Source organism: Struthio camelus, chromosome 1 (assembly GCF_040807025.1).
Source record: "Struthio camelus isolate bStrCam1 chromosome 1, bStrCam1.hap1, whole genome shotgun sequence".
Taxonomy (NCBI): domain Eukaryota; kingdom Metazoa; phylum Chordata; class Aves; order Struthioniformes; family Struthionidae; genus Struthio; species Struthio camelus.
In genome coordinates this window covers 64,151,230-64,176,601 of record NC_090942.1, presented here as the reverse complement: position 1 = coordinate 64,176,601, position 25,372 = coordinate 64,151,230, and the positions used below count along the sequence as shown (strand labels likewise).

Sequence of the window (25,372 nt, the reverse complement as noted above, 5' to 3'; positions counted from 1 at the left end):
ATTCTCTGGCTTTCTGTCAGAAATGCAGCGGGATTAGACAGCCACTCTTTATACAGTACTTTGAACGTATACGGCACTGTATAAACACACAGTACTACACAGATTATTATTATTTCTATTAAATAAATAAACACCAATGGCATGGCTTTTTAATTCTTTTAGCTCCAACTTTTGACTCTCAAAGGTATTTTGTGATGTAGCAATGCTCTGGCCGGCCAGGGAAGGCTGGGCCTTCTCTGCTCACTTGCCCCAGGAAGTCTTAGAAGAATAATTTCTAATGCAGGAATTACCCAACTCAGAAAGCTACCCGAATTCAAGAGTGGCCCCAAAACATATGCATTTGTACCTTCTAGAAGAAGGATCTCGCTTCCTGGTCTGGCCAAACGAAAGAAGACTCAGATGTACTCTCCTGGCTGTAAAGAGGTGGAAGCAACAGGATGCCTTACTTTCCCCACAGCACGAATACATAGATTGCTAAATGTCCGGTCTGGAGTGAAATTATCACCTGGGTTTATTTTGGAAACAAAAGCTGAACTCTGTACTGCTAGCTGAGAGGAAGAGTTTCAAAAGAGGAGGCCTCACGTTAAACACCTAGGTCTGTATCAGGGTATGTAAATAGGTGAAGAGACAGCCTTTTTTTCTAAATAGCGTTTAATTCTTGCTTCCTGTTACCGACTAGTTAACCTTCCAACAGTAGGAAAAAGCCATATAAATAATATTTCACACTCAGAGGGCAGAGATTTCCCAGTAAGGGTGAGGAAACAGCCTATTTTTATAAATGGACTGATTAAGCTATAGAGGCCATGAGTCAGAAAGGTACTTAAGCATGTGCCCAGCTTTAAAGACATAAACAATTTTAATGAAGTCAGCAGGACTGCCTGCGAGCTTAAATTTAGGCACAGACCTTAAAATATCTTCCTAAATTGGGATCAGAGAGGGAAAGGGTAGAACTTTCAAAACACCTAGTGTCACTTTTGTACGGATACAGGGATGGGGACACCGTAAACTCCCCTCTCGGGGGTCTCGCCCAAAGGCACGCACTACCCCAGTGGCCTCAGCACCTGCGCCTAAGAGAAATGGCCTCATCTGCCGCATACTGAAGTCTCGGCCAGCCGGAGCGGAACGAGGCTGAACTTGCCTCTCAGCTCCAGCCCCGAAGCCAGCCGGCAGGACTGCGGTAACACCATCCTCGGGACCCGCTCCGTGAGGCGCACAAACACGGACAGGGATTTACCTCCGCTCCCGACTCACCAATCCTTCCATGATTTGGCTCCTCAGAGCAGTCCTCCAGAATACATATCCGTGTGCTTTTACATGGCAGTGCTGTGAGGTGGCCAAAACTCAGGCTTATTCAACTAGCCAGCTATGTCCACCCTTCGCCTCTGAGTAAATGGCCTGACTTCCAAGACTGACTGGAGTTCAAAACTGAGAGGCGTGGAGGAGGGCTGTGGGCTGTCCCCAGCCTGGAGAATACCTGCACCGACCAGGATGCGTTGCTAGCTCTTAGGCAGTCTGCTCCTCCGGGGGTCTCAAAGCACCACATGAAAGAGGGCACTAGAGAGCAATCGCTTGGTAAACGAGGAAACTGAGGCACGGGGAATGAAAACGACTCTCTCAAACCCTAAGGCTTTCTCCTGCCAGCCAGTTAAGATTCTTCACGCATGGTCCCAACCCTACAGGCGCTGAGGCAAGGGCTTTGCTCTCTGCAGACCAGCTGAGGTGTCGGGCTGGAGCTGGCAGGGCTTTCCACACCTGTTACAGCCATGTGGAAGCATGTGCTGGGCCGAGTCCAAGGGCTCGATACTGCGGCTAGTAACTGTGATTCCTTCTCTCTGTCCAAGCATGTTGTTTGTCTGCTTGCCCCAGTCCCTGGGCTCAGCAGTGCTGTTTCCGCTCCCGAAAATGAAACAGCATTTTTCACCCAGTACATCTAAAAAACATTTAATCGCTAGACATTGCAGCATGATAAGAACAATAATTATAACTGGAGAGGGCTTCCTGTTATCTTGGCTATAGCCATATCCTGAGCTAATAAAAACTTACGCTTTGGGTCCCAGCATTGATTTAGCTTCAGTTATGGTTATTACTTCATAAACAGGAAGCGCCTTCTAGTTATCATCTCAGTGCACAAACTTTGGGGCAAAGACCTTTACTCGGTGTCACTGGTGCCACCTCCCTGATGAGAAAAGTTTTCTGCGTTTTAACGAGATTTGATGATCTGCTCAAAAGCGACCAGGGTTCGCCTGTTGCAAGAGCCCTGCGAGAGCGCCCTGGCATTAACTGGGATCTGCTCTATGACGTGTCTGAGGTCAGGGTTTCGGGCCTGCCAGACCCGCGTGCCCGACGTGACGAGGACTGGCTCACAAGCAGCTCGCTGCCCGCATGCAGCTCCAGCAGTGGCACCGGTGGCGAGGTGCAATTTACAAATATTACAGATATTAATTCCATAAGCCACCCACATATAAAACTACTGACGCTGTTGCTAAAAATACACTGCGAGTTGCAACAAAGTTGTCAGGAATAAGTAATAAGCAAAGCAAAGGGGAACAAAACCAAAACAGAGGTAATCAGCGTTGAGAAAATAAAGGCTAAAGCATATAAACACCTCTTGAACACCCAATTCTGAAGGATGCCAGCTAGGAGACACCCAAGAAACTGCTGGAGACATCCACCTAATGCAGAAGGCTACCCACAGTCCACACACACTGCCGAAGTCTAGAGGTAAGCCCTCTTCAAACAGGCCTTCAGTGGGTCTCAGCCGGTCCACAGGCTGTGGATGCGTCCTCCACACAGCAGGAAATTCTCACACAACCGCACAGATGACGATTTTGCAGAGCAAGAGCAACGTTGCTTAGAGGAGAGCCCAAAGAACCAGATCCTCACCTGTCTTGGGGACCTGGCTTCCTCTGAGGCCAATACGGCCACCCCTGGAGTAAGCAACGTGTTCAGTGCTCAGGGGGACAGCTGTGACTAGTTTGCCTGACCTCTTGAGCGGAGACCATGCAGAATCATACCTAACAAGGCCAGCTTTGGAGCCCAGTGCATTTCCCTTTTTGGCTCACAAATAAAACTAAAATCCAGGTCAAATATTGCACAGTGGTGTTATTTCTGTTTTATTTTACTTGGTAGTTTTTATGTCCTTCATTTTACCACTCAGCTCCGAAACGCTTAGCAAAAAGGAATGAGGAAAACTGGTAGAGGAGAATATTGACAGTGAAATTCCTGAATTCTTTAAAATTAATGGCAAAATTCTCCATATACATGGGGGAAGGAAGGGGGAAGATTTCACACTGTGTATTTATTTATCATGCCATGTTATTAATAACAGGTGAGGCACCATTCTACTTCCCAGAACTGGTATTTGAGCCAGCTGCCTAGTTCTTGTACACCCTGCACTCACCTAAATATTCAGAATTGTGAGCAACTCTGTGCATGTGCTCTACGTTATCACTCACTTAAAACTTCTACTGGAATCATTTTCCAAGGTGTCACATTTCCTCCCAGGGCATATTTTCTGTAAAAGAGCCTATGTTCTGAAATCTATATGGTTGGGAGAGATACAGTTCCACATACCCTTGCCTTCGTTGTGGTGGTGGTGGGTGCGTGTAAGTGCGTGTGCCAAAAGAGATCACTCGGCCTCGTGCAGCGCTGGTGCAACGGCGAGAATACAGAAGTTACTGCCCGGTGCAAGCCCTAATCCAACACGTCAGCTCTTGCGCTCTCCTTAGCGGCCTAAATGTACCTGATGCTCCAGAGAAGGACTACAGCCCAATCTCATTATACACGCAATACTGTGTTGAAAAGGGAGGATCACAGTCCTTGTCTCCTAAGGAGGAATCGTCTCCCGCGTGCAGTAAGTTTTTATCGGTGCACTGTGGTATTTCAGGGAATACTAAGGACCTCTCATGGCAACTAGGAGTTGAATAACATTCATTAAGCCGTCCTCCACCTCCCTCTAGGCTTTCTGAAAGCAACCTCACTGACAGACCTATTGCAACCAAAAACTGATAAAACAATCTAAACCAGCCTTTATGCTGTTTATTGGCTCTGGGGATTTGAGACATGCACCTACTTTAAGGCTTGACATTAACTGTAGAGTTTGGCCACGGAGCCTGCTGGCTTTTCTGTGGGGGTTCCAGGGAGCAAGTCTTACAGGCTGCTTTTGGGGGGATTTTTGTGGTCTAGCGTCTTTTCCCAGGCAAGCAAAAGCAGGGCCACAGCTGAAGTCTGGATGCTGCAAGGAACTGCTAAACTCCCAGCAGACGCTTCTGCGTGCCACCACCGTCTCGTGTGGTTTCCTCTCGCCTCCAGGAGGGCTCCCGCACCGGGGCGGCCCCAGGCTGGGGTCGGGGCCTCCCCTCCGCTCGCCCAGGAGCGGGAGCCCTGCGCCCGCCGGCGGTGAGGGAAGCGCGGCCGGGCCGGCGGGGAGCAACCGCAGGCCCCGCTCGTTATTCCCTCTCCGGGCGAGCGAGGCGACGAGCGAAACGCCCTGCCTCGGTGACCCGGAGCGGAGCCGTAACCCCGCCGCCGGGAACGAACCTCCTCGGCGGATACAGCCCGGCTAGGAGCGAACTTCAGCGGATCGCTGCGTGCTCCAAGGCGCTGAAGCCGGCGAAGGGCTCGGGACAGCAAGAGCAGCAGGCGCTGCGCGGCAGGGCAGGGCAGGCGCCTCGACCGCGCCGCGCCCGGCGGGCTCAGCCCAGGGGGCCCGGCCGCCGCCGCCGCCGAGGCCGCGCAGGTGCGGAGGGACCGCGGGGGGCTGCGCGGGCCCCGCCGCGCGGCGCGGCGCGGCGCGGCCGGCAGAGGGCGCCGCCGCCGCCGGCTCCGACCCGCACCCCGGGCCCGGCGCGGCCCCCGCCGCCGCCGCGGCCCCTCCGCGCCCTCCGGCGGCGCGGCCGCCCCGCACCGCACCGCCCGGCCGCCCCCCGCGGGCGGCGGGGGAGGGATGGGCTCCGGCCTCCCGGCGCCGCCGAAAAACAATCCTCTTTGTTTCTTTCGGGGGTGCAAAAGTCGGCATCATCTGGGCTCCCGAAGGCTACCCAGAAATAACCCAGCCGGCTCGGTAACTTTAGACCATCTGGCAAGCGCGTTCATTTGCAGCACTTCAGCCTCTGCTAGATTTTCCCCTCAGATAAGTTTTTATCAGCCTCGCCATACACATAAAAGTATTGCTTCCCCTATTCCTTTCCTCTCCCAGGCATTAAAATCTCCCACCGCTATAAATCGATCGGAGCAAAAAAAAAAAAACAAAAAAAAACATTTCTGGGCAAAATAAAATAAAGCCGGATGGATTTCCCTCTAGTTTATGTAACGCTCTACAATCAATTCCAAACCAGAAGGGGTGACGGAAGAGAATAAACACATCGCTAGGTGATTTAAATTAAGCCAGAATTATTTATTTATTTATTTATTTTTACCAGTCACCCGAGATATGCCCGTATCCAACCCCTTCTGTTTTCGACCCGAAAAAACTTAAGTTAGGGTACTTTGGGCTTTCACTGCAACGCAGGGCTTGATTCAAGGAGAAACTGTAAGAGCTGACAGGCTGGTGCCCGCAGCCCCTATCCCCCCTCCCCGGCGCCTATGCCTCCACACACGAGTATTTCCTCACCCCGGAAAATACGTGTAGCCGATCGGCAAAACCCCAGAAAGGGCTAACTCGGTGAAAATAAGGCGAAAAAGGCACAGGGTGGTCAGCGCTGGAAATTAAAACTACACCGAGGCGCACACGCAGGCACACACACACACACACACACACACAAGCTCAGTCCACCTCATTGTTCTGCTCGGCACCGACACGGACTTCACCCCCCCACACCCCGCCTTCCCCCCCCCTCCACCATCACCACCACCTCGGGGGTCCAAACAATCCCCCCCCCCAGGGGCCGAGCCGCGCCGGGCCCGTCGGGGGAGCGGGGCACGTCGTCGTCGTCGTCGTCCCCCCGCCCCGTCCCCCTTCCCCCGGGGAGCCGCGGTGGGGGGGGGGGGCGCCGGCAGCCGGCGATGCGGCGGCGGCGGCGGGGGGGGGGGGGCAGCCGGGGCCGGCGGGCAGCAGCGGGCCCCCCGCGGCCGGCGGAGAGCGGTGCCGGCTCCGCGGCGCCGGGGGCCGGGTCGGGCCGGGGTGGGGGGGGGGTAGCAGCCTTACCTTCGTACATGGGGGCCATCGGTGCAAGGACGCCTGTTATTCATGGCAACGCCGCCACGAACGACGCGAGATCGCAGCCCCCCAAACTCAGCACACATCTGCCATCTTGAGCGGGTGTCTCTCGGCGGAGGCGAAGCTGCCGCCTGCCTTCTGCATCGCTGCCCGCCTCAGCGCGGGGGGAGCCGGGCACATCCAGCCCCGCTGCCGGCCCTCCGACGCGGCCGGGGCGGGCGGGGGGCGGCGGCGCCGGGCCGGGGCCGGGGCCGGGCCGGGGCCGGGGCCGGGGCCGGGGCCGGGGCGAGGCGCGGGGCCGGGCAGGGGCGGCGGGCGGCGGGGCCCCCCCGGCTCGGGACGGCGGCGCTGGGGAGGGAGGGAAGGAGGGAGGGAGGGAGAGAGGGAGGGAGGGAGGGAGGGGGGCTGGCGCCGTGCCCCCGCGCTCAGCGCGGCATGGCTGCGTGCGCCGGGGCTCCCTGCAAAAGTTGCACTGGGGGCGAGAGAAAGGGAGAGAGAGAGAGACGGAGGGAGAGGGAGAGACGGAGACGGAGAGGAGGGGAAAAAAAAAGGCAAAAAAAAAAAAAAAAGCGAAGGGAGTTTGCAAATAATCAAGCGCCGATGGCACTGATCGCGGCTTCCCAGAAGGAGAGGGAGCGAGCGAGAGAAACCCTCTGCTGAGATTATGTGGGATCTTGTTTAACAACACATTTCAATCAGGAGAAAAAAGGAACAGTCAACAGAAGTTGGTGAAACACTTCTGTCTTCCCCCCCCCCTCCTCTTTATAGAAAAGAGAGGAGGAAAAAAATAAAAAAGGCAGCTGATTGAAGCTTTGCAATTCACTGGCTGTGGGGATCATATAATTTGAGCTCATGTTTTACAATAGCATGGAAAATTCCTACCTCTCCCCCTCTCCCCAAATAAATCTTCTGTTCCCTCAAGGCATTTCACAATCTGGTTCGCTGACAAAAGTTCCAATTTTTCCTTTCTTTTCCATTTAGCTTGCTTGCAGTGTAAATATTTAGAGGATGCATTTAAAATAAACATACGTTGTTGCTTTTAGGATTTGAGGTTTTTTTTTTTTGTTAAACAGAACCACATCAAAGAAGTGTTTACTTATTGAGATTGACAGCCACTACACCCTCACCCCCCTCAATTTTATTTGGAAAGATCTGTCTCTCTCATTCAGCTATTGCTAGAAAGAACACGAACCCGACCAGCATCATTTTTGTCAGTGCATACAGGAAAGCTCTAGGTAAAGCCACGTTATCCAGAACGTCTTTTGCTTCAAAGTGGCTTTACAAGGGAAGATAAGTCACCAGGTACCCATTACGCAGGCAAGGAAGCTGAGACGCACACAAGACACACAGCAGCAAAGCCTCTGGCAAAGGTGGAAACAAAACCTTGGGCTGTGATCCTGCAATAACTCCCATCTGGATCTGCCCGCCTGGAGCTCCTTACCGGCAAGCAGTCTGGGACTAGACCAGTGAAGACGTATTCTCTTAGCACCTGCTATTGTGGCTAGCCCTAAAAACGGTGCTTCTCGTTGCTGCTGGTGCCAGCCCAGATCTCTCCCAGCGCAGGATTAGATTCCAGCAGGGCTCGACACCCCGCCACTCCTGGTGAGATACCTTAAGGAGGAGGAGGAGGAGGAAGGCAACTTTTATTTAGTGATTACAGTGAGAGTCAAGTTCTCCTGACGGTCCAGCTCCTAGACTTGGGGTGCTCAGGGCATGCCAGTGCTACAAAGGAAAAAAGGACCACAGAGCAATCCTTGCTGATCGTCGCCTGGAGCAGGATGGCCATGTCCACGCAGCAGAGCATATGATCCTGGACCCCATTATTTGCCAGATAGCTTTCGTATTTTACTTTTTTTTCCCCCTCCCAGTAAAAAGTGCCATGAGGGCTTTTAATACCACGAGGGCTGCCTTGCAGCCCATTAGCTTTATGTTTACAACACGAAATTTAACTGTGCTGGAGAATGGCAGACAGGGCAGGTGGAGGTGTTTGAGGGTGCAAAGTCTGCTGGGACAGCACTGGAGGACTGTGTACAGCAGAGGGAGCAAAACCGGTTGCGGTCTCATCTGTTCTTCCTTTTGAGCGTGATCCCCAGACTGAACGACACCAGATTATACCCCATCGTCTTGAAAAGAAACGGAGCTTTCTTCAGCTGGACTACTGAAGAAGGGCAAGGCAGAGCCAGGGAGCAATCAGTGTGCATGACGGTGGGCGCAGTATTCACACGTGCCTCTTATTTGGCCATGCAGATGTACCATCAGGGTTCAGCAGTGACTTGATAACCTCACATTTTCCTGGAGCATGCTTCTGGTCATTGTAATTCTGCGCTTCTCTCTTCTTTTATGATTGAGGACATTATCTGCTTTTCAAGGCTATTGATGCTAGTGATCCAGGCCTTTCTCCTTGCCCTCGATCAGAGTGGCAGCTGTGCGGAGCCCCATTTCAAAGCCATGGAGGAGAGATGGATAGCATTGGAGAAAAGCAGAGGACATGATCAAAGGGGAAGGAGCAGGAGGTTAAAGGAACTGGCCTCTTTCCCCAGCATAGCGTCTTACTGCAGCGTGGCTTTGGGTTAGCCACATCAGCCCCACTTTCCTCAGCTGTAAAATGGGGACAGTGGTAACGGCGTCCACTGCATGACAGCAGCACTGATGCTTTCTTCTTTTTCCTCTCGCCCTCTCCATTTCACTCAGAGCTATCCTGCAGCCATTGGTCCTCAGTTAACTCCACTCCCATCAAAGTCAGCATGGTGCAGGAGCTAAAAACAAAAAATAAACCAAACCCTGTCCCTGCCCCCCCAAGAAAAGAGAGGGGGTTGGCAGAGGGCTTTTCAGGGTGCGCTTCATGTTGCCCAAGCATGGAAATGGTGCTGCCACTCCCTGCAGTCGAGTAGAGTGTGGAGAGGGACGCCGGAGCAGCCACACTGAAAGGCCTGGGCATGACGTACCTACAAAATGCTAAAAACGCCTGGATTCAAAGCACAGCTTATTTTACTTCTTCTAGAGGCAAGGTGCTGAACTTGATGGAGCATGTGGCTGGCCCAGGACAACGATTCCTGGTTGCCTTTCAGGCTTGGTAACACCACAGAAAACACCGATCCTCATTTGCTGATAGTGCAGTGACAGGACAGTCAGCAAAGCTATTTCCACCAGCTAGGACTGTTCTAGTCTCACATACTTTCAAATGTTGCTGCAAACTGAGGTCACGTGGGTAAACAAAAACCAGCTCCAATGGGCTCTGACTGCAGCCCAGATCAGTTCTTAAAACCCGGCGCATGGAGCAAGCTCACAGCGTCTGGGCCCGCAGAAGGAGCAAAGGTTCGTCCTCTGGGGCACAGGCTTCCCCCCGACTCTCTCCGGCAGGAGTGTCTCCTTGGCAAGGCATTCGTGGAGGGTGGCTTGGGGCCAGGGAGCTACAACCGCTCGCTGCCCTTTCCCATTGCCCTGCACAGGCAGGGATGCACTCAGGATACAGCCCAGCTCGCAGCCTACTGCCTTCTTTCAGTTCCCTCCAAAACTGAGCAGCCGCACAAGGAGGTTTGCCCCAGCCGCCTGCATCCCACCTGAGTCAGACCAGGCAACACGGGGACCTCCTGGCTGTCTTGCCGATGTCACCGTGGCCCTAGACCGTGTCGGGAAACCCTGTCGTGGGAGATGTTGGAAGACAGGCAGCCCATCCGGGTGGATTTAGCTCCCCCTGCATTGGCGTGAAGGTTGAGTCGTGCAGAAAATGCAGAGGCTAACAGCAGAATGGGGTTGCCCCCTTTCAGCAGAGACTGGATGGTTTGTTTCTCCATCACACTGGAGTGGCAGAGGAGCACTTGTCCGGGCAGCGCACCCCAAAATCCCTCAGGCAGCTGGGCAGCGCAGCCCCCCGAGCTGACAAGCTCACTGTCCCCAGCTCTGGAGCAGCCGCAGAGCACAGCAAAGCTGCTGGATGAAGTCTCTAAGCCTGGACACGGCCAAACACGCAGTGCGAACATGCCCATCGGGACGCAAGCGCGGGCACTGCAGCCTCAGCCCCCCCAGGACAAGGCCACCCGCATGAGAGATGGTTGCCCACTCTCCAAAAGCCTGAGACTGACAGGACATGTCACTAAAATTTTCAATCCACAGAGACTCTCCTATCCTAACGGACTATTTCCCCTCTTTGGTCCCTTCTTGTAGGGGAAGACGGGTAGCTGGTGCTGGAGAAGCACATTTTAACGTGTCATGTTATGATTTTTCATTTATTCATTTGCATACTTCAATCTATCAAAAACACACCCATGATCTGGATATAAGTACTCAGCACACTCATGAAACGCACAGCCTTGTCAGGCAGCATCGCGCACCACCAAAAGAGCGGCATCATCAGCTCTGTCCACCATAACTCACTGACAGTGGTGGTGGATACGAAGCCTGGGGAGGGAAGGATGCCTTCTTACAGCACCGGGCTGTGATTCAGGAGGGCTAGTTTCCATTTCTGGTCCAGATACTCAGATCTCGGCGACCCTGGGCATGTTGCTCTCTTCTCCAGAAGGACACATAGTGTATGACTGACATGTCTCGGAGGCTGCTGGTAACAACCAGAGCCTCTACACGTAACTGCAATATAGGGAAGAGTTACTGTTCTTTGCCAGAAGTGGTGAGGGCTTGGGAGTGGTGTTCTTTTTTTCTTTCTTTCTTTTTTGGAAGTTGAAACAGATTTTGGCCAGGGTAAAAGGAGGACAGAGTGAGAGAAGGAAAGCAGGCAAGTTTTCAGACATGACTGTCAGTCATCATTCAAAAATAAGGTCAAAGCCCGTGCATAGGGCCGGCTCTAACATCTGCTGAACGAAACAGGGAGAATCCCATAGTCAGCAGTGGCTTTGGCTCAAGCTCATCGCAGAAATGTGGCAGTGAAGTCAGGGCTACTGGCTGTCACGTAACCGAGCACGATGAGCAAATGCCTCTTCAAGATCTTCCCAGAGGCGCTGGTGGTGACCACTGCTGCGTCCCCATGAGCGCCGGAGGAAAACGGATGAGCTGCGCACATAGCGGGGCCCAGCTTGAGCTGTTTGGGCAAGGGTGAGAGGGGCTCAGAGAGCCATGCAGGCAGCGTGCCTCCCCGTCTCTGCTCCCTCCAGCAGGCCATAGCTATGCCAACAGCGTGCAAGGGGCAATGCTGGAGATGCAGCCTACCAAGGTGCAGTTTTTCCCGCTTTCTCCTAAAGAAACCTGAAGGAGACTGAGAGGCTTCCCAACTCCCAGCCTGCTCAGGTCATTACCACAGCAAAGCCCATCCACTGCCATTTCTCATTTGGAAAGATTTAGCGTAAAAAAAATGTACTAATAAAAGGCTGTAATGTACATTTTAAAAAGTAAAAAACCACAAGGGGACTGCTCTGAGCGCACAGGGTCTGCAAGTCTCCCACAGTCAGAGCCTTTTATACCTGTTTGCCTTTGCAGAGGAGCTGGAAGGCAGCATTTTATTAACGAGAATCAGGCCCCAAATCTTTAGCATTAAGCAAAGCAAAATGTTTTTGTGAACACCAGGGAAGGTTTCCCAGTGAAATGCACACAGATGTTTTTTTTTAAATGTAAATCAGTGCAGGAATGGACAGTTTAATTAAAAGTAAAATTATTAGGTAAGTGCTGAGGGAATCGACTTTGTTTGCTGGGTACACTCGCATATTTTTGCTGGTGAGTCAATTGCCATTTTTAATTTCTTCCCTCCTAATACAATCAACTCAGAGACTAGCCACTGTGATGGGGAATATTTGGGGGAGGATTTTTCCACAGATAGCAGGGATGTCTGCTCTGTATGCAGACCGTGGGTGCTCAGGCAGCTGTGTCCATTCCCAGTGTTACATCCCTACTAATCATTAGCAGACCCTCAGTGGAGACTACCTCCGTGGCACCACCCAGAGAAAATCCTATCCTTTGCGACCGAGATTTTGGGTCACTGCTAGTCGGTGAAACTCTTGTGCTTGCAGCTATGTGCGATGCTCAGGGAAAGCAGCTACAGCATGAACTGACTTTACACCCTCCCGCTGTTCTGCTGCTCAGCTCAGCTCCCTTCGATACCGTCCTTCCTCCAGAGCTGACCAGGCTGGGCGCCTTCTCCGAAGCGACGTTTCGGCCAAGTCCCCCCTCTCCTTGCAGCCAGCTCCTCCCTGTTCCGCATCGCCGACGACACAGACCGACTCTGAAGCCCCTCAGAAAACAGTAAGTGTACTGGATTGGGACCGTGACCGCTACTTTTTTACTGTACTGAGTAAAGGCCCTTATCTCTGAACACATATGGAAAATACAGTGCATACTTAAGAGGGGTTGGGGAATGGTGGCCCAGTCATAGCTAAAGTTCAAAATAATACTGCAAAAAGCCACAGCAAAATTATCCCATGCACCAGAGAGTGTGACTGCATGAAAACATAGATATTTTCACTCAGGCTGAGCATCACTGCAGCTAGCATAATGCAAATGCCTCTTTTAGGGGGGTAACAATTGGATTTACGGTTCAGACATACAGCTCTAGCAATACAGGGGAATTAGGCTTAATTCCCACTATGACACCAGAATCTCCAGTGCTTTTCATTGTTTGCACATTGGTATAACTTCAGTGGCTTCCATAGATTTACCCTGATGTAAACAGGAGTGCAGCAGTGAGGAACAGGACAGATGTTGGCAACATGCTTTAGGTGCCGTGGATGGAGGAAAGGTGCCATGAAAGCGCACAGTCTGATTAATGCCTCGGGGAAAGCAGAGATCTGGGTCACCTCGTGCATGCCTACAACCACATTTGATCACATTTCTGAACCTTGCTTCCCCGCCAGGAGTATCACTGAAACAAATGGCCTAAAAATGATGTGGCCTCTCTGTCTGAGGGGTTAAACACCATTTCCCATCATCTAGCTTTTGCAGTTGGCTCAGGTATTATGGTTGGGGTCTTGGATTCTTTTCTTCTTATTATTAAAAAATAAACTTTGAAATGAAAAAAAAATTGCTTATCAGATAATGAAATTCTAGCTGTGGTCAAGTCTTTCAAACAACCAGGGCCGTGATTTAATTGGAAGTAATTATAGTCTTTTCTGAAGCACAATTTTTAGGGTATTTTTTCCCTTGACATTTACAGTGTGGAAACTAAAAATAAAATGATATCAAAATCACAAGATTTCAATCTGTCTTCAAACAATAATGTGGGCTAGTGTCAGAGGTTTTGTCCTTGATTGGAAGGAGAGAAAATTCACTGAAGAAAATTCTCCTGCTGAAAATAGCCAATAGCACCTAGTTGTGCATTTTTTGTGTTCAGAAACTCCTGAGAGACTGCTGCTTCCCAGAGCTCACTAGAAATCCTCATATTTCAGCTGCAGTGGGAAAGGGCACATCAGCACCTAGCTCCGGAGAAGACCGCATTTATGATGCAGGCTTTGTTAATTATTCCATGGGTAAGGCGGTAGTAAGAGGTGTGCTTAGAGCAATAAAAAGATCCCTGTTCAACACAATGAAGATTAAATGCAGCCCATATATCCTGCTGATAACAACTCAATGTTTAACAAAGTTCTTTCAACAATTTTTTTTTTTTTGCTATTTTTTCCCAATTTTTTTAGAAGACATTTTTCAAATGATCCACTTACAAAATTTGCCCTGATTTCCTTTCACACGTCCTTGGCTTCCTTTAGTTAAGCTGCGAGCGTGTCCCCTAAGCTCCACGCCACACACTCTTTCCTACACAAACAGCCATTCTCATGGGACGGACGGTTCTCAACAGCATAAACTCAACCTTTTTTGATGGCTAGTGGCATTAGCACTGGTACCTGCTGCAGAGCCTCCTGGGCAGAGCTGTAACCACTGCCAACCAGCACAGCTCCACTGGGACCAGTGACGCTATGGCAGGACCCATCTGTTGAGAGCCGTGCCCACGGACAGATATGCGTGTCCCTAAATGCAGCCGCTTGCAAGTGCAGTTTGGCCCGGCATTTAAGCTCAGCTTCTCCAAACTTGCAGCAATTTCCGTAGGGAAGTGCGTGCGAAGAGGGAATCCCCTTGGCCTCAGAAACTTGTGCTTCTGGACCTGAAACTTCAGATTTAACGTCCATTTTAAATCTGTTCCTGAACACCGTGCAAAGGGAAGGATTATTCTCCAGATTAAAAGGACAGCACGAATAAAAGACATGTCACATATGAGGCAGCTTGTGATTATAGTGTTGTATAACGTGCTGTAGAGGATTGGTGTGGACGTAAGGTCCTGACCACTTGTAATGATTGCAGGCTCTATGGAGCTATTCGCCAGCTGAGCTACAAGCCAAATTCCCCCTGGGCAATGGCTACCGAGCCCACTCACGTACCCCACCTTGCCGCTCAGCTTTATTTAACTCATTCTCGGCTCTCCATCTTAAAAACACCCCTTGCATGGTTTCACTGGCACAGAAGAGCTCTGTTTGATTCCAGACGTGCCTTTACTTCACCAGCAAGGGAAGGGCCTTCTCTCCACCCGTCAGCTATTTCAAAGAAAGCTATCAAGAGAGTAACGTTAATTATTTTATTACACTGGAAGTTATGATAAGGACAAAAAAAATAATCCACACCGAGGCAAAATTTTGGTCAGGCTGTATAAGACAAACTCCATAACTGGTAATAAAACTTCATGTGGCTCGTTGCAGAAGCGATCGTCTGCACTGCAGGGATAAGTACGTATGTGCTAACGGGAACCCCATAGCTTCCAACCCATAAGCTGTGAAGAGCCTCCTGGGATTTTCTGGAAAGTGACTGCTTTTTTTTCAAAGTTACACATTTTTATCCTCCCTTCCCTGCCAGACTGCAAGTCTAGCAGTGTTTCAAAGCTGCACATACACGATTTACTTCTCTTTGTTTCGGGCTGTGAACAGAAAATAATTGACATTATGGGCAAAGGTGCCTAGAAAGCAGAGATGGAGATTTTCTTTGCTTAGATTAAATTTTTCAGTGCCCGACCGCCCTCCTCTGCCTGCCTTTGCACTGCTGCCTCTCTCAGCTGGCAGCCTGGGGTTTGGGGCATCCTACCTGCTCACTCATCTGCTCTGGACTTTGTGTACTTAGGTACTTCAGGCCAAGGTTTACCCTTGCTACGTGCAATGCCTGCTACAGCAAAGCTCTGATCTTGGCTGGAGCCTCTCGGCCAGTGATGGGAAACCCTGGTAATATTTACACTTCCTTGAATACTTAATGGAGGTTATCACCATTTCCAGCCCAAATCTCTGTAAGAGCCAAACCCGGCCACGATGTTACTAATTCACCATCGCTGCTAATGCTGTAGCAACGTTAGCAGCTAAGCTCTCACTGCGACAGGTTCACACGATGGTGTTGCGCCCTGCACAGCCCAGTTAGCCGCAGCCTGTGACTGTGGCTTTAAAAATGTGCTGATGAGGTCTTGCCTTGAGACCCTGCTGCCCATCCACTTCCATGCTGAGAGAACCGAATAAATATTTACTACTTCTCATAATAACACCCAGCCACACTCATGCTCACCACCACATAGTAGTTCTTCTAATTGAAATAAGAATATAAGTAAACTGTTTGTCAAGGCAGTTTATTAGGAAAAGCATTGCTGTGTCAGGAGCTCCCTTACTGTGAGAGATGCTGTGTTGTGTCTCTTAATATTTAATGCCATTTTAATAATATTTCCCAGTTAGGGGCTCAGACTGACGCTAGAAACTGAAGGCCAACCCTGCCAAAGCGGAGATGAAAAAATCTAATGGATGGAGGTCAGCTAAACTCTCTTTACTGATTCACTTGCAGGCTGGGCAAACAGCAATCCTACTGCTTCTTCCAAGGGATTCAGTCCCTCAGTCCCCCCCCCCCCCAACCCTCATCTTGGCCACTTTATCTGAGATTTGCAGGTATTTCCTATCCCCACTCAGAAGGACACTTCAAAGGTTTGGGGCCGCATCCTGAGGTGACGCTGACATACCCACACTTTTCCTTTGAGAAACCCATTACTGATTGTGATTTCACTTCTGCTGGGCTCATTAATCAAACAGTACCATAAACTCCTGAATTTATCTCAGCCTTGTGATCCCAGCTGCAGCTACAACTTGCATTTGGGAACTCTCAGTGCGGAAACCTCTGCTATATAACCTCCGGCTTAAAATCGGAGGTATTTTAGCTCCACGAGGGGAGAGCTGCATCTCTAGCATCCAGGGCGTCTGTTAGTCACATATTCCACGTAGGCTGCCTCTGTGTCCCCCTCCAGCCCTGACGGCCCTGTCTTGGCTGCAACGCTTTTTAAGCTCCTATTTAAGCCATGTTGCCAGTCATCCACCTGGCCTACACGTAGCATTTATGTGCAATTTTACATAAAGGGCAGGTACTTTTGAACTTAGTGCACAGGACTTGTGCACAAGCAGCCATAGGATGAGGGCCTATTAGAAATAAAACGTCCTTAGTTGTCACTTTGCTGTCTCTGACTTCCCACGCATTCAAATGGTGAGACTTATTCATTTCATCTTAATCTAAACCAGCAAGCCACAGAGGCAGTTTCCTGACAGTTGCTTAAAAAATATATATCTATCTGAGCTCTCCTAAATTGTCTTCCCTTGTATTATATTTAGACATAGTGATTAGAGTATGTGCCATGATATGCTTTTACTTTAAGGATGAAATTAAAGCTCCTGTCTGAACGCAAACTCAAGGACTAGTAGGAGTGGGATTGGCGCAAGTGCCTCAGCGAGGAATTTGGGAGCCGAGCTCTTAAGCACCACTTGTACCGCCTGCTCCCCCAGTGCAGCCAGCCTTGTGAAACCTGACTTTTCAAATAAGTGCAGTATTATTTACAATAATGAGACTACTGGGAAGGGTGGAGGCAGTGAAAGACTTAGCAGCTGTATCCATTCGGTTTAGCAATATCAGCTAAGCAATTCTTAGGGTCTTTCCTTCTCCCCTTCTTCCCTCCTCAGATGGGGCTTTTGGTGTCAAAGGCATGGATGCAAAATCTGGACGCGGACGCTCCTGTCATGGGAACGAGGCTTATATATGTTTGTGTCGCTGCAAAGCAGATGATAATGACTACACTTCATGCATTTTACCCTAATTAAGTCAGTGGAGGTTTCAACAAATGAATGTTTCAATGCAGATATAGACTCAGAGCGCAGCTCTGCTCTTGACAATTGCAGGCTGAAGAGAATACCTGAAAGCTCTTGTTTTGCTAAGTATGTTATTTAAGATTTTGTAATGCTTGGGTAAATAGAGTTGACGAATGCACAGCCTTCCACATCTCTATCGTATTACGGAGGAGGTTATTAGAGCTGCACTGAAGTAACTTTCCTAGTTATGTGACTTGCTTTGCCAGAGCATTTGACAGATACTGAACCGCACATGCCAGACCTGCTGACCGAGATCTATTACGAAAAAGACCCCGACGTTCTGGCAAACTCTCAGCCACTGGTCTGGCTGCAGGAAATACACACTCGCAGGGGAGCAAACACTGCAGAAAGACCTAACAGGAAGGACAAGCTGTAAGACCCTCTGAGCTCTCAGGTATATGGGGAGAGGAAGCGGTGCCTCTGTGTAGAGGCAGAGAAGTAGCCTCCAGATACTGTACAACCTGCATCTCTTTGTTAATGTGGAATAAATAACTGCCGTGGAAGCTAGTGGGATTTAACACAAACAATTGAAAGGGGAATTTCTCCCAAATGCCATTTGCTAGTTTTTAGGTCTGTGTAGGATGCACATCTTCCTCTTCCAGCTGATCTTCAGAGATCAGTACATTGATTATTGCTTCCAGATACACCCATAGAAACCCATGCTTTCAGTTTTTGCTTTTAGGAAACTTGAGGTCCTACACCCAGATCTTGTTGTTAGTCCAAATGCATTTGCATTACTCTTCTTTTTGGACCTGCTCTATTCCTTTTCTCTGAGATAAAAAAGTCATGCTATAAGCTTTGCATCATCTCTGTGTCTCTGGGGAGAGTCAAGGAAATTTTTAGAGACTTGAAGATGGCTTTTCTGTGAAATGATCTCAATGTATTTCCAAAAAGACTTCATAATTTGGAGCCTTCGCCTCAACCTCCAACAGAGATCAAAGTGATCCCCAGAAAAAAATTAAGCACCAAGCATTCCTAGGAGCTGAGCCTTTGGCTGTAATGAATCAATCAACTACCCTTTTATCAGCCAGATATAAATTGGCTTCGGGCACTTTGGAGCCTAAGGCTAGTATAAGACTGCTGTATTAGGCTTTATTTCCATTAAAAGTTTGACTCGAGGAAGACCTTTGTTTTCAAATGGTGTTTTTTCCATCTACTTGTTATTTTCACCTTCAAGCTTGCTTGGCCAGTTGAGTATGAAAAGCTTGTTATTACTTTCTAGCAGCAAGATTATCTGCTGATGGTATTTATGGGGTGCTAATTACTATCTGTCACTGGTATTTACGAGGTTCCAATAGCTACGGTACCTAGGCGCCAGGTACAATATTGAGATAAGCATAAATGTTATGGAACATGGACGCTGCTCTTCTCATCCTCGCATTTGGCCCCTGTGACTTGAATACTTTTCTTTGTCCTCTCCCTCTCACTCCTTTTCGCATTTGTGAGGCATCAGAGAAAAGGTGATTTTTGTGCTCTGCTCTGAAAACAATCGTGGCTTGTGATCTCACCCAGCAGGGCACCCGGTGCCTTTGGCTCCATCTCTGAGCATATTGTGCTGCTGGCCCCTGAAAGCTTCACCAGTCATAAAAAACAGAGCCAGTCTTTTTTTTTATCTGAAATTATGATAGTTTCCCTAAGGGCACCTTTCAGGACCATATTTGCAAAAGTATGGTAAGAGCAATGCTCATAAATGATACAAGATGGTTATTCTGTTGCTTCTGCTCTCATTGCAGGAGCGGGAAGAGCAGCCGGGAGAGCCGCAGGGCCGAGCCAGAGCACAGGAGGGCGTTTCTCTGAGAGTGGGGCAACTGGGGATGTCCAAGGGGAGCAACTGGGAGGAAACGCTCATACTGGTGGGCGACCCAAGGTACTGATTTGGGCACTGTTAGCTAAGCGACCCTGCAAGCATGACCCTCAAAAGCCTCTGACATCACCTGGGTCTGTTTTGCTTATATAGTATGTGCTGGCAGCTCATTATTTTCTATAGGGTGTTTTTTGAAAGCCAGCAAACCGTAGCTGCTAGGACAGCTGGACTCAAACCGGGTACTAAAACCAAGCCTTTGCATGGTCACAGAAGGTGTCCTGGTCACTGAGCAATGAAAGCGATGAAGACCTGCCTAGAAGCAAGCAGAGAACCGCTGGAGCCTGCCCGGCATTAATGTGAAGCATTTTTTCGGGCTGCTCCTGCTAAAGAGACAGTTTGCTTCTCATACAGACTGGAAGCTTTGACCAAATTGACTAACAGCTGTGGCCAGGGACCGAGCTTCAGCCTGATGCTAAGAAAAACACATAACTGGGACTCCTTTTCTACCACTACAGAGAAATTAGAATGATCCCACAAGAAAGTTGAGATGAGATGAAAAAAGGCAGATCACAGCAGCAGCTAGTGCCCCAGTGCAACAGGCATAAACTTCTTTTATGTCGATATAAAAGGGGGCATCTGTTGTTTTTTTTTATAATCTAATTATTGAAGAGTAGAGGAAATTTTACTCAAAACCTCAAGAAAGAAGAGTTCAAAGCACATTTGTAGAATGTCTGAAATGAAAAAAAAAAAAGAAAAAAGGAATTTGAAACAAAGTATCTGTGAGGATTTCCCCCTGGTTTTTGATTAGCTCTGTTGGTTGAAATTGCTGTCCAAAGACCAAGTTGGAAACTGCTTCAAACCCATGTGGGACATATGCATATGGGACAGCAACCCTGAGACACTCTGGAAACACAGAAATAAGGAGGGTGCCATGAGCCGAGATTTCTCTCCTTGCTTACCCTTAAAGCTATTTCATTACCCTCCCATTTTCTGGAAGGAAAAGCTCTAAGTATGACGCAGAGACTTTTCCTTTATGTATCACCGCTCGCTCCAGAATTTCGGCGTGTTGCGCAAACAGCAGCGACGTGCTGCGCGGGAGCCCTTCAAAGCAGATACAGGAAAGGCTGCTCGCTGTGTCTCCCCGCAGGAAAGCACAAGCGCTCGGAGGCGAAGGGCCGGGGCCAGCGCCATGCAGGAGCGAAGCCGGGGAGCCCTCGCCTTCCTCGCTCTGACGAGTCGCTACTCCGCACGCGCGTGGACCGCTCTTCTCGCTCACCACCTGGGCGATGACACACGTGTTTGGGAAGGGAATACATCACTTTGCTGATGAGCCAGAAGCTAAAGGGAGGACCGTTGGCCAGTGCAGTGGGGCGGACGGTGAGCGGGTGCCCGGCACCCAGCGCCTACAGCCGAGCGAGCTCTGCCACCCTCCCAGTTGATTGCTCAGGGCTGCAGGAGCCGGGCTTCATGACGCCAATGGGTTGCACAGAGCAAGCCGGGCTGGGGTCAGATTACACCGACTCCGACTCCGAAGCACCAGGCAGCAGCTTCCAAGGGAAAAGGCATGCCCACATAAATAAAGAGGGAAATAATTATAAATAACTAATAAGCTGAGCAGAAGTAAAAACGGAAAGCGGAAGCAAGACCGAAAGACAGAAGGAAAAGTGCATGAGCTGTTTCGTAGATGTGGAGGTTTGCGTGTTGCATCTAAAGAATTAAAGGAAGAAATTTAAATACATCGGGGAGCGGGGGAGAAACAAATCAAATGAAAAATGCAAAGAGAATCACGAGATTTTGTGAGGAAGCCACCAAAGAGGGAGTGCTATGGGGCACAATTCAAATATCAGCACTTGTTCCTTCAACAGAAAAAAAAAAAAAACCAAATTAACTGAGCACAGAGTGAAAGCAAACTTCTGGGAAAGCACCTGAGGACAGTGCCGGGAGTTGCTGACCCTGTTATTTTTGCTCTAGTCATTGGCCAGTATAACTGAGGCAGTTATTAGAAGTACTATTTATTCCAATGAATATTGCATTCTCTTCTTCTCACCACTACCTTGCTTATAGTCAGGTGTATTTATTTAAATACGCTCAAAGCTGCCGTCGCGCTAGCGTCCCAGCACTCTCTGCTCAGCTAGCCAGCCGAAGAATAAAGCACCCCGATCCAGTGAAGTAACCTGCCTCCCTTTCCATCTCTCTGTTCATCTTATCAAGGAAAGCCTGGAAAAAAGAATAGGCCTTATGGCACATCTTAAAAGCCAACAGATGACAATGACAAAACTCCCTCAGACACAAATACGAAAGATATTTCTTAGGCCTTCCTGAGAGTGGCTTCCTACTCCTTCAAACAGCAGAGCAGGTAGCTAGTGATATTGGGGCGAGAAGGCAAGTGGAAAGATGGCTTGGCAGGGAAGCTTGGTCTAACTTATAAAACTCCTGAACTGAAAACCAAGCCTTTACCTTGCTTCCAGAAGGCTGGATACAAAACAAGTCTGAATATGCTTTCTTTACTCAACATCACTTCATAAGGTGCCTTTTGCTCTCTCATGCTTCTGGACCAAAAAAATAAATAAACAATCATTAGGCAACTTATCATCAAATTAAAGTCACCTCTATCAAAATCATTCTGGATCCAAAAGAGCGGAGTAAAATTGATATCACTTGCAGAAATGCATTTGGGCAACGATAAAGAGCCTGGACCAACTACTCTTGTTCAGCTACTCTTGTTTAGCTCTTACATGCGCAACACCTGCACTGATTTCAGTAGCAGCCCTGCCGAGTAAGGACTGACCAATGAAATAGTAATGCCCTGGGCTAAGCTGGAGACTGAGGTGATGGCACTGGGGGAACCTACTCGTCGATCACATTAAGTTCCTCAGCCCGGCACCTCCTCGGGTCCCTGGAGAAGTTGTGGCCAGCCAAATGCTACCTTTTCTCCAGCCCAGTTAGGAGATTGATGGGAGCGATACTGCAAGGAAAAGATTCAGGCAATGTGATTTAAAAAAGAAAAAAAAAGAAAAAAAAGGAAAATATCCCTCTATGATTTTGCAGATGGCAGAGCGCACGGGGTGATGGTGCCGGAAATGCTTGAATGCAGGACACAGAGAGACTTTATCAGTTTAATGGACTGGAACAACTAGTATATTTAACACTCAATCACTGGAACTAGCATTTAGCAAGACAGGGTCTTCGGCCAGTATTGTTTCTAATGAGCGTGTTTGTGTCCTTATGCTTGCCCTGCATAGCAGGCACAAAGGCTCTTCGCTGTTTAACCCCCCTTCCCCTAGCTTTTTATACCCCACTCCCACATAACCCGCAGGGCTTCTATTGCACAACATTAATCCCCCTCCCCCAAACTTTCCCTCTTTAAATTGGTGTGCCCCACAAAGGAATAGATTATTGCTGACACTGATCCCAATTTAATCCGTCCAATAATCTGATCTTTCCAAGCCTATTTATATCCTTGGAATGACAGCAGGGGTTTAAAGTGATACAAACACCTGCACCTAAGCCCTGGTGCTATTCACACCAGTCTACATCAATTTTGACCCCCCGGAGTGGAGTGTCCTCGCAGTGACTGCATGGTAAGTCCCTTTCAATGCGTTGGTACTGTTAGAGTGGCCCTGGTCCCTCTTTTCTGACAAGCGATACTTTGACAATTAATGCTTTTCATGTTACAGGCTTACTCTTTGCATTACACTGGTAACAAGCTGAGGTCCCAAAATAAGTTTTAGAGCTCATATAAATGTAGAATTTCTTTTTCCTTGGTGGATTTTTAATAACCTTCTGGTGTCTGGAAATGATCAAGAAGCAAAGCTTTCATAGCAGTGTAAGAAGTATAAACTGATTCTGGTTTGTTATTTCATTCAGCAACTTGAGAACTTTTCCTGTTTTCTTGGGCTTTAAGGTGATCAGCCAATGTTTTCTCCCATCCCCAATCTCCTTAAGAAGCTTATTAACGTTTTACATTCAAAATAAAGACAAACCAATCTGAAAACAAAACCATACTTAAGGCTGCATACTGTAAGTGTGCTTTCTGGACTATATCCACTATTTGTAACCAATTCATTTTAATATTGCTCCTGCTTCTTGCTAGATCTGCAGAACTTCAGTTCACACATAGCCGGGGCGTAGTTCAACCAGCAGTCAGCAGGTTTTCGTTCTTTTTTTCTTTTTTCCTCCGCTTTTATAATTCAACACAGTGACTTGTTTATATAACTGAATCCTTTTGTTTCTCCAAAAGGGACTTGGATATTCCACTGAGCAATGACACCAGTGGTAGGTGATTGTCTGTTTTTTCCAAAGCAAAGACCTCAGTTTTCAGCAGAATTTACATTCCAGTAATAAATATTTAAAAGATTTATAACGGAACTGAAACAAAGAACGGTCTCTTTCTGAAACACACACACACGCACACACACGCACACACACGCACACTGTCAATTAGTCTGGGGTGGCTCCTATGCAGATGCTGCCTCTGTTCAGACCCTTAAATATTTTACTTTCTTCATCAGAAAACTTGACTACTTTGGATTTTTAATGCCCCATAAAAAGCCTATAAAATGCTGTTCCTTATTGTCTAACCAGTAGATCAGTCAAACATGTATGTTTAAGGCACTTTCTGCAGCAGGACCTCTTTCTGCCCCAAAAGCATGTAAGGCAGACAGAGTATAAATCATGTTGATTTCTTGCTGTTCTTTCTCAGATATGAGCTTCAGAATTTTCTATTATCTCTATTTTTTTTTACAACAGGCTAAATAAATATCATTAGTATGGCAGTTTTGGAACATACCAGGGCTACACAACTACATTTTGGCTTCAAATGTGTAGGTCATCATTAAGCAAATGAGACACTGATGTACTTTTCCATTTACAAAGCTTGTATTTGCCCCTGTGGGCATAGCACCAGGTGATGTCTTAATTAATGATGGTGAAGCTCATAGGTATGACATAAACAAACCAACTGCTTTTTAAAAGTAAGAAAAAGAAAACATTCCCACTCCCTTGGGGAAAAAAGCACTGATTCCAAAAAGCAGAATAATGAAAACCGAAAGGGAAAACACTCCGAGAAGAATATAGCATAAATATTGAAGTTACCTGCAAATGTCTCTCCCTGCAAATGAGACAGTATGTATTCTGTACAGTATATTGCATCCTGCACAGTGCTTCACATTATTCATAGTATAACCTGTCAGTCTTTACATTTGCACTGAACCGTGCTCACTTTAGCAGTGCTGCGTCTGTATTATCTGCTGCTTGCCTCTGACCCCCGGGGCCCCTCTGCGAGGGGCAGTGCTGCCCACCGAGTGGGAATCAGAGCCTGCCATCCCTAGTCGTGCTGCGCACTGCCTTATTTCAAGGGCAACCTCGCCGCTAAGAGGCATGCTACCTGCAGGGTATGACCTGGGCAGAGCTGGCCCAGGGAGATAGTATAGTGTGCAGGAGTCCCACATGTCCATCCCCAAACTGACAGATGAAAATACGGCTGTCAGCACCCTCCTCGCCTTTATCTCCTATATTAATCCCATCCATAGTAATCAGTGATGGCAACAACACGCTGACTGATATGTGCTTATTAAGGGAAGACTGTATTATCCTTGACTTGCAAAGCCTGCAGCATATAGGGTAGGTGGGAGCTACAAAAGGACCTATGTCTCACTGTTTCACGTAAAAGTATGTCAAAGGGATGAAGAAATGGGTGTTCAGTGGAAATCACTCTTACAGAGCGGCCCGAAGGCAAGAGGGGGAGAGTTAACATGATTTTTTTTCCCACCCATTCCTGTGTCCAACATGAAGCAGGAAAAGAGTACTTTATCTCCATCTCCATCCCCATTCCTGTTTTTTCACCTTGGGAATCTGGTCATTCTTAGCTCAGTAAGTTTAATTTGCTGAACTGACATGAACATATCCATCTTTCATGTTGATCCTGGCTTAACCTCAGCAAAAACAGAGATTGGAGTGGAAAATAACCTAGCTGGTCAGTACAGCCGATGGCGCTGAACTGGTTTTGGAGGAGCGGAAGGTGAACAAAGGTACATGGAAGGTCTCCATCTACTGGAGCTTGTCCACAGCCAAAGAGTAATAGGGTGGACACATGTCCATGGGGATGCAAGCATGCATATGCATGCGCCAGGGGAGAAGAGCACTTAGATGCTGACCAACCCTCCTCACCCTGTTCCCATCCTCAGCATTGCTGTGGAGAAAGGCCTGACAGGGCCATTCTGCTTTCCCCAGGTGCCAGCAAGAGGAGGAGACCATAGGAGAGGTTTGCCTTCTTTCTGAGGGAGCTTTGGGATCCTCCAGCCTAGCCTTGGAGCCAGGGTAGGAAAGGCAAAA

At 48.7% G+C, this 25,372-nt stretch overlaps 1 protein-coding gene across 3 annotated transcripts in view; it reads right to left on the bottom strand.

Annotated features, from left to right (window-relative positions):
- HIPK2 (homeodomain interacting protein kinase 2) overlaps positions 1-6,404 on the bottom strand; it is a 137,590-nt gene extending 131,186 nt beyond the window's left edge. Inside the window, exon 1 of one of the 3 annotated variants that reach the window (XM_068945012.1) lies at positions 6,146-6,404. In XM_068945012.1, the coding sequence (XP_068801113.1) occupies positions 6,146-6,164 (19 nt within the window). In that variant the 5' untranslated portion in view covers positions 6,165-6,404. The remainder of the gene's footprint in view (positions 1-6,145) is intronic. The other 2 variants (XM_068944997.1, XM_068945003.1) reach the window with 2 other exon arrangements.
- Between the last annotated feature and the right edge of the window lie 18,968 nt (positions 6,405-25,372).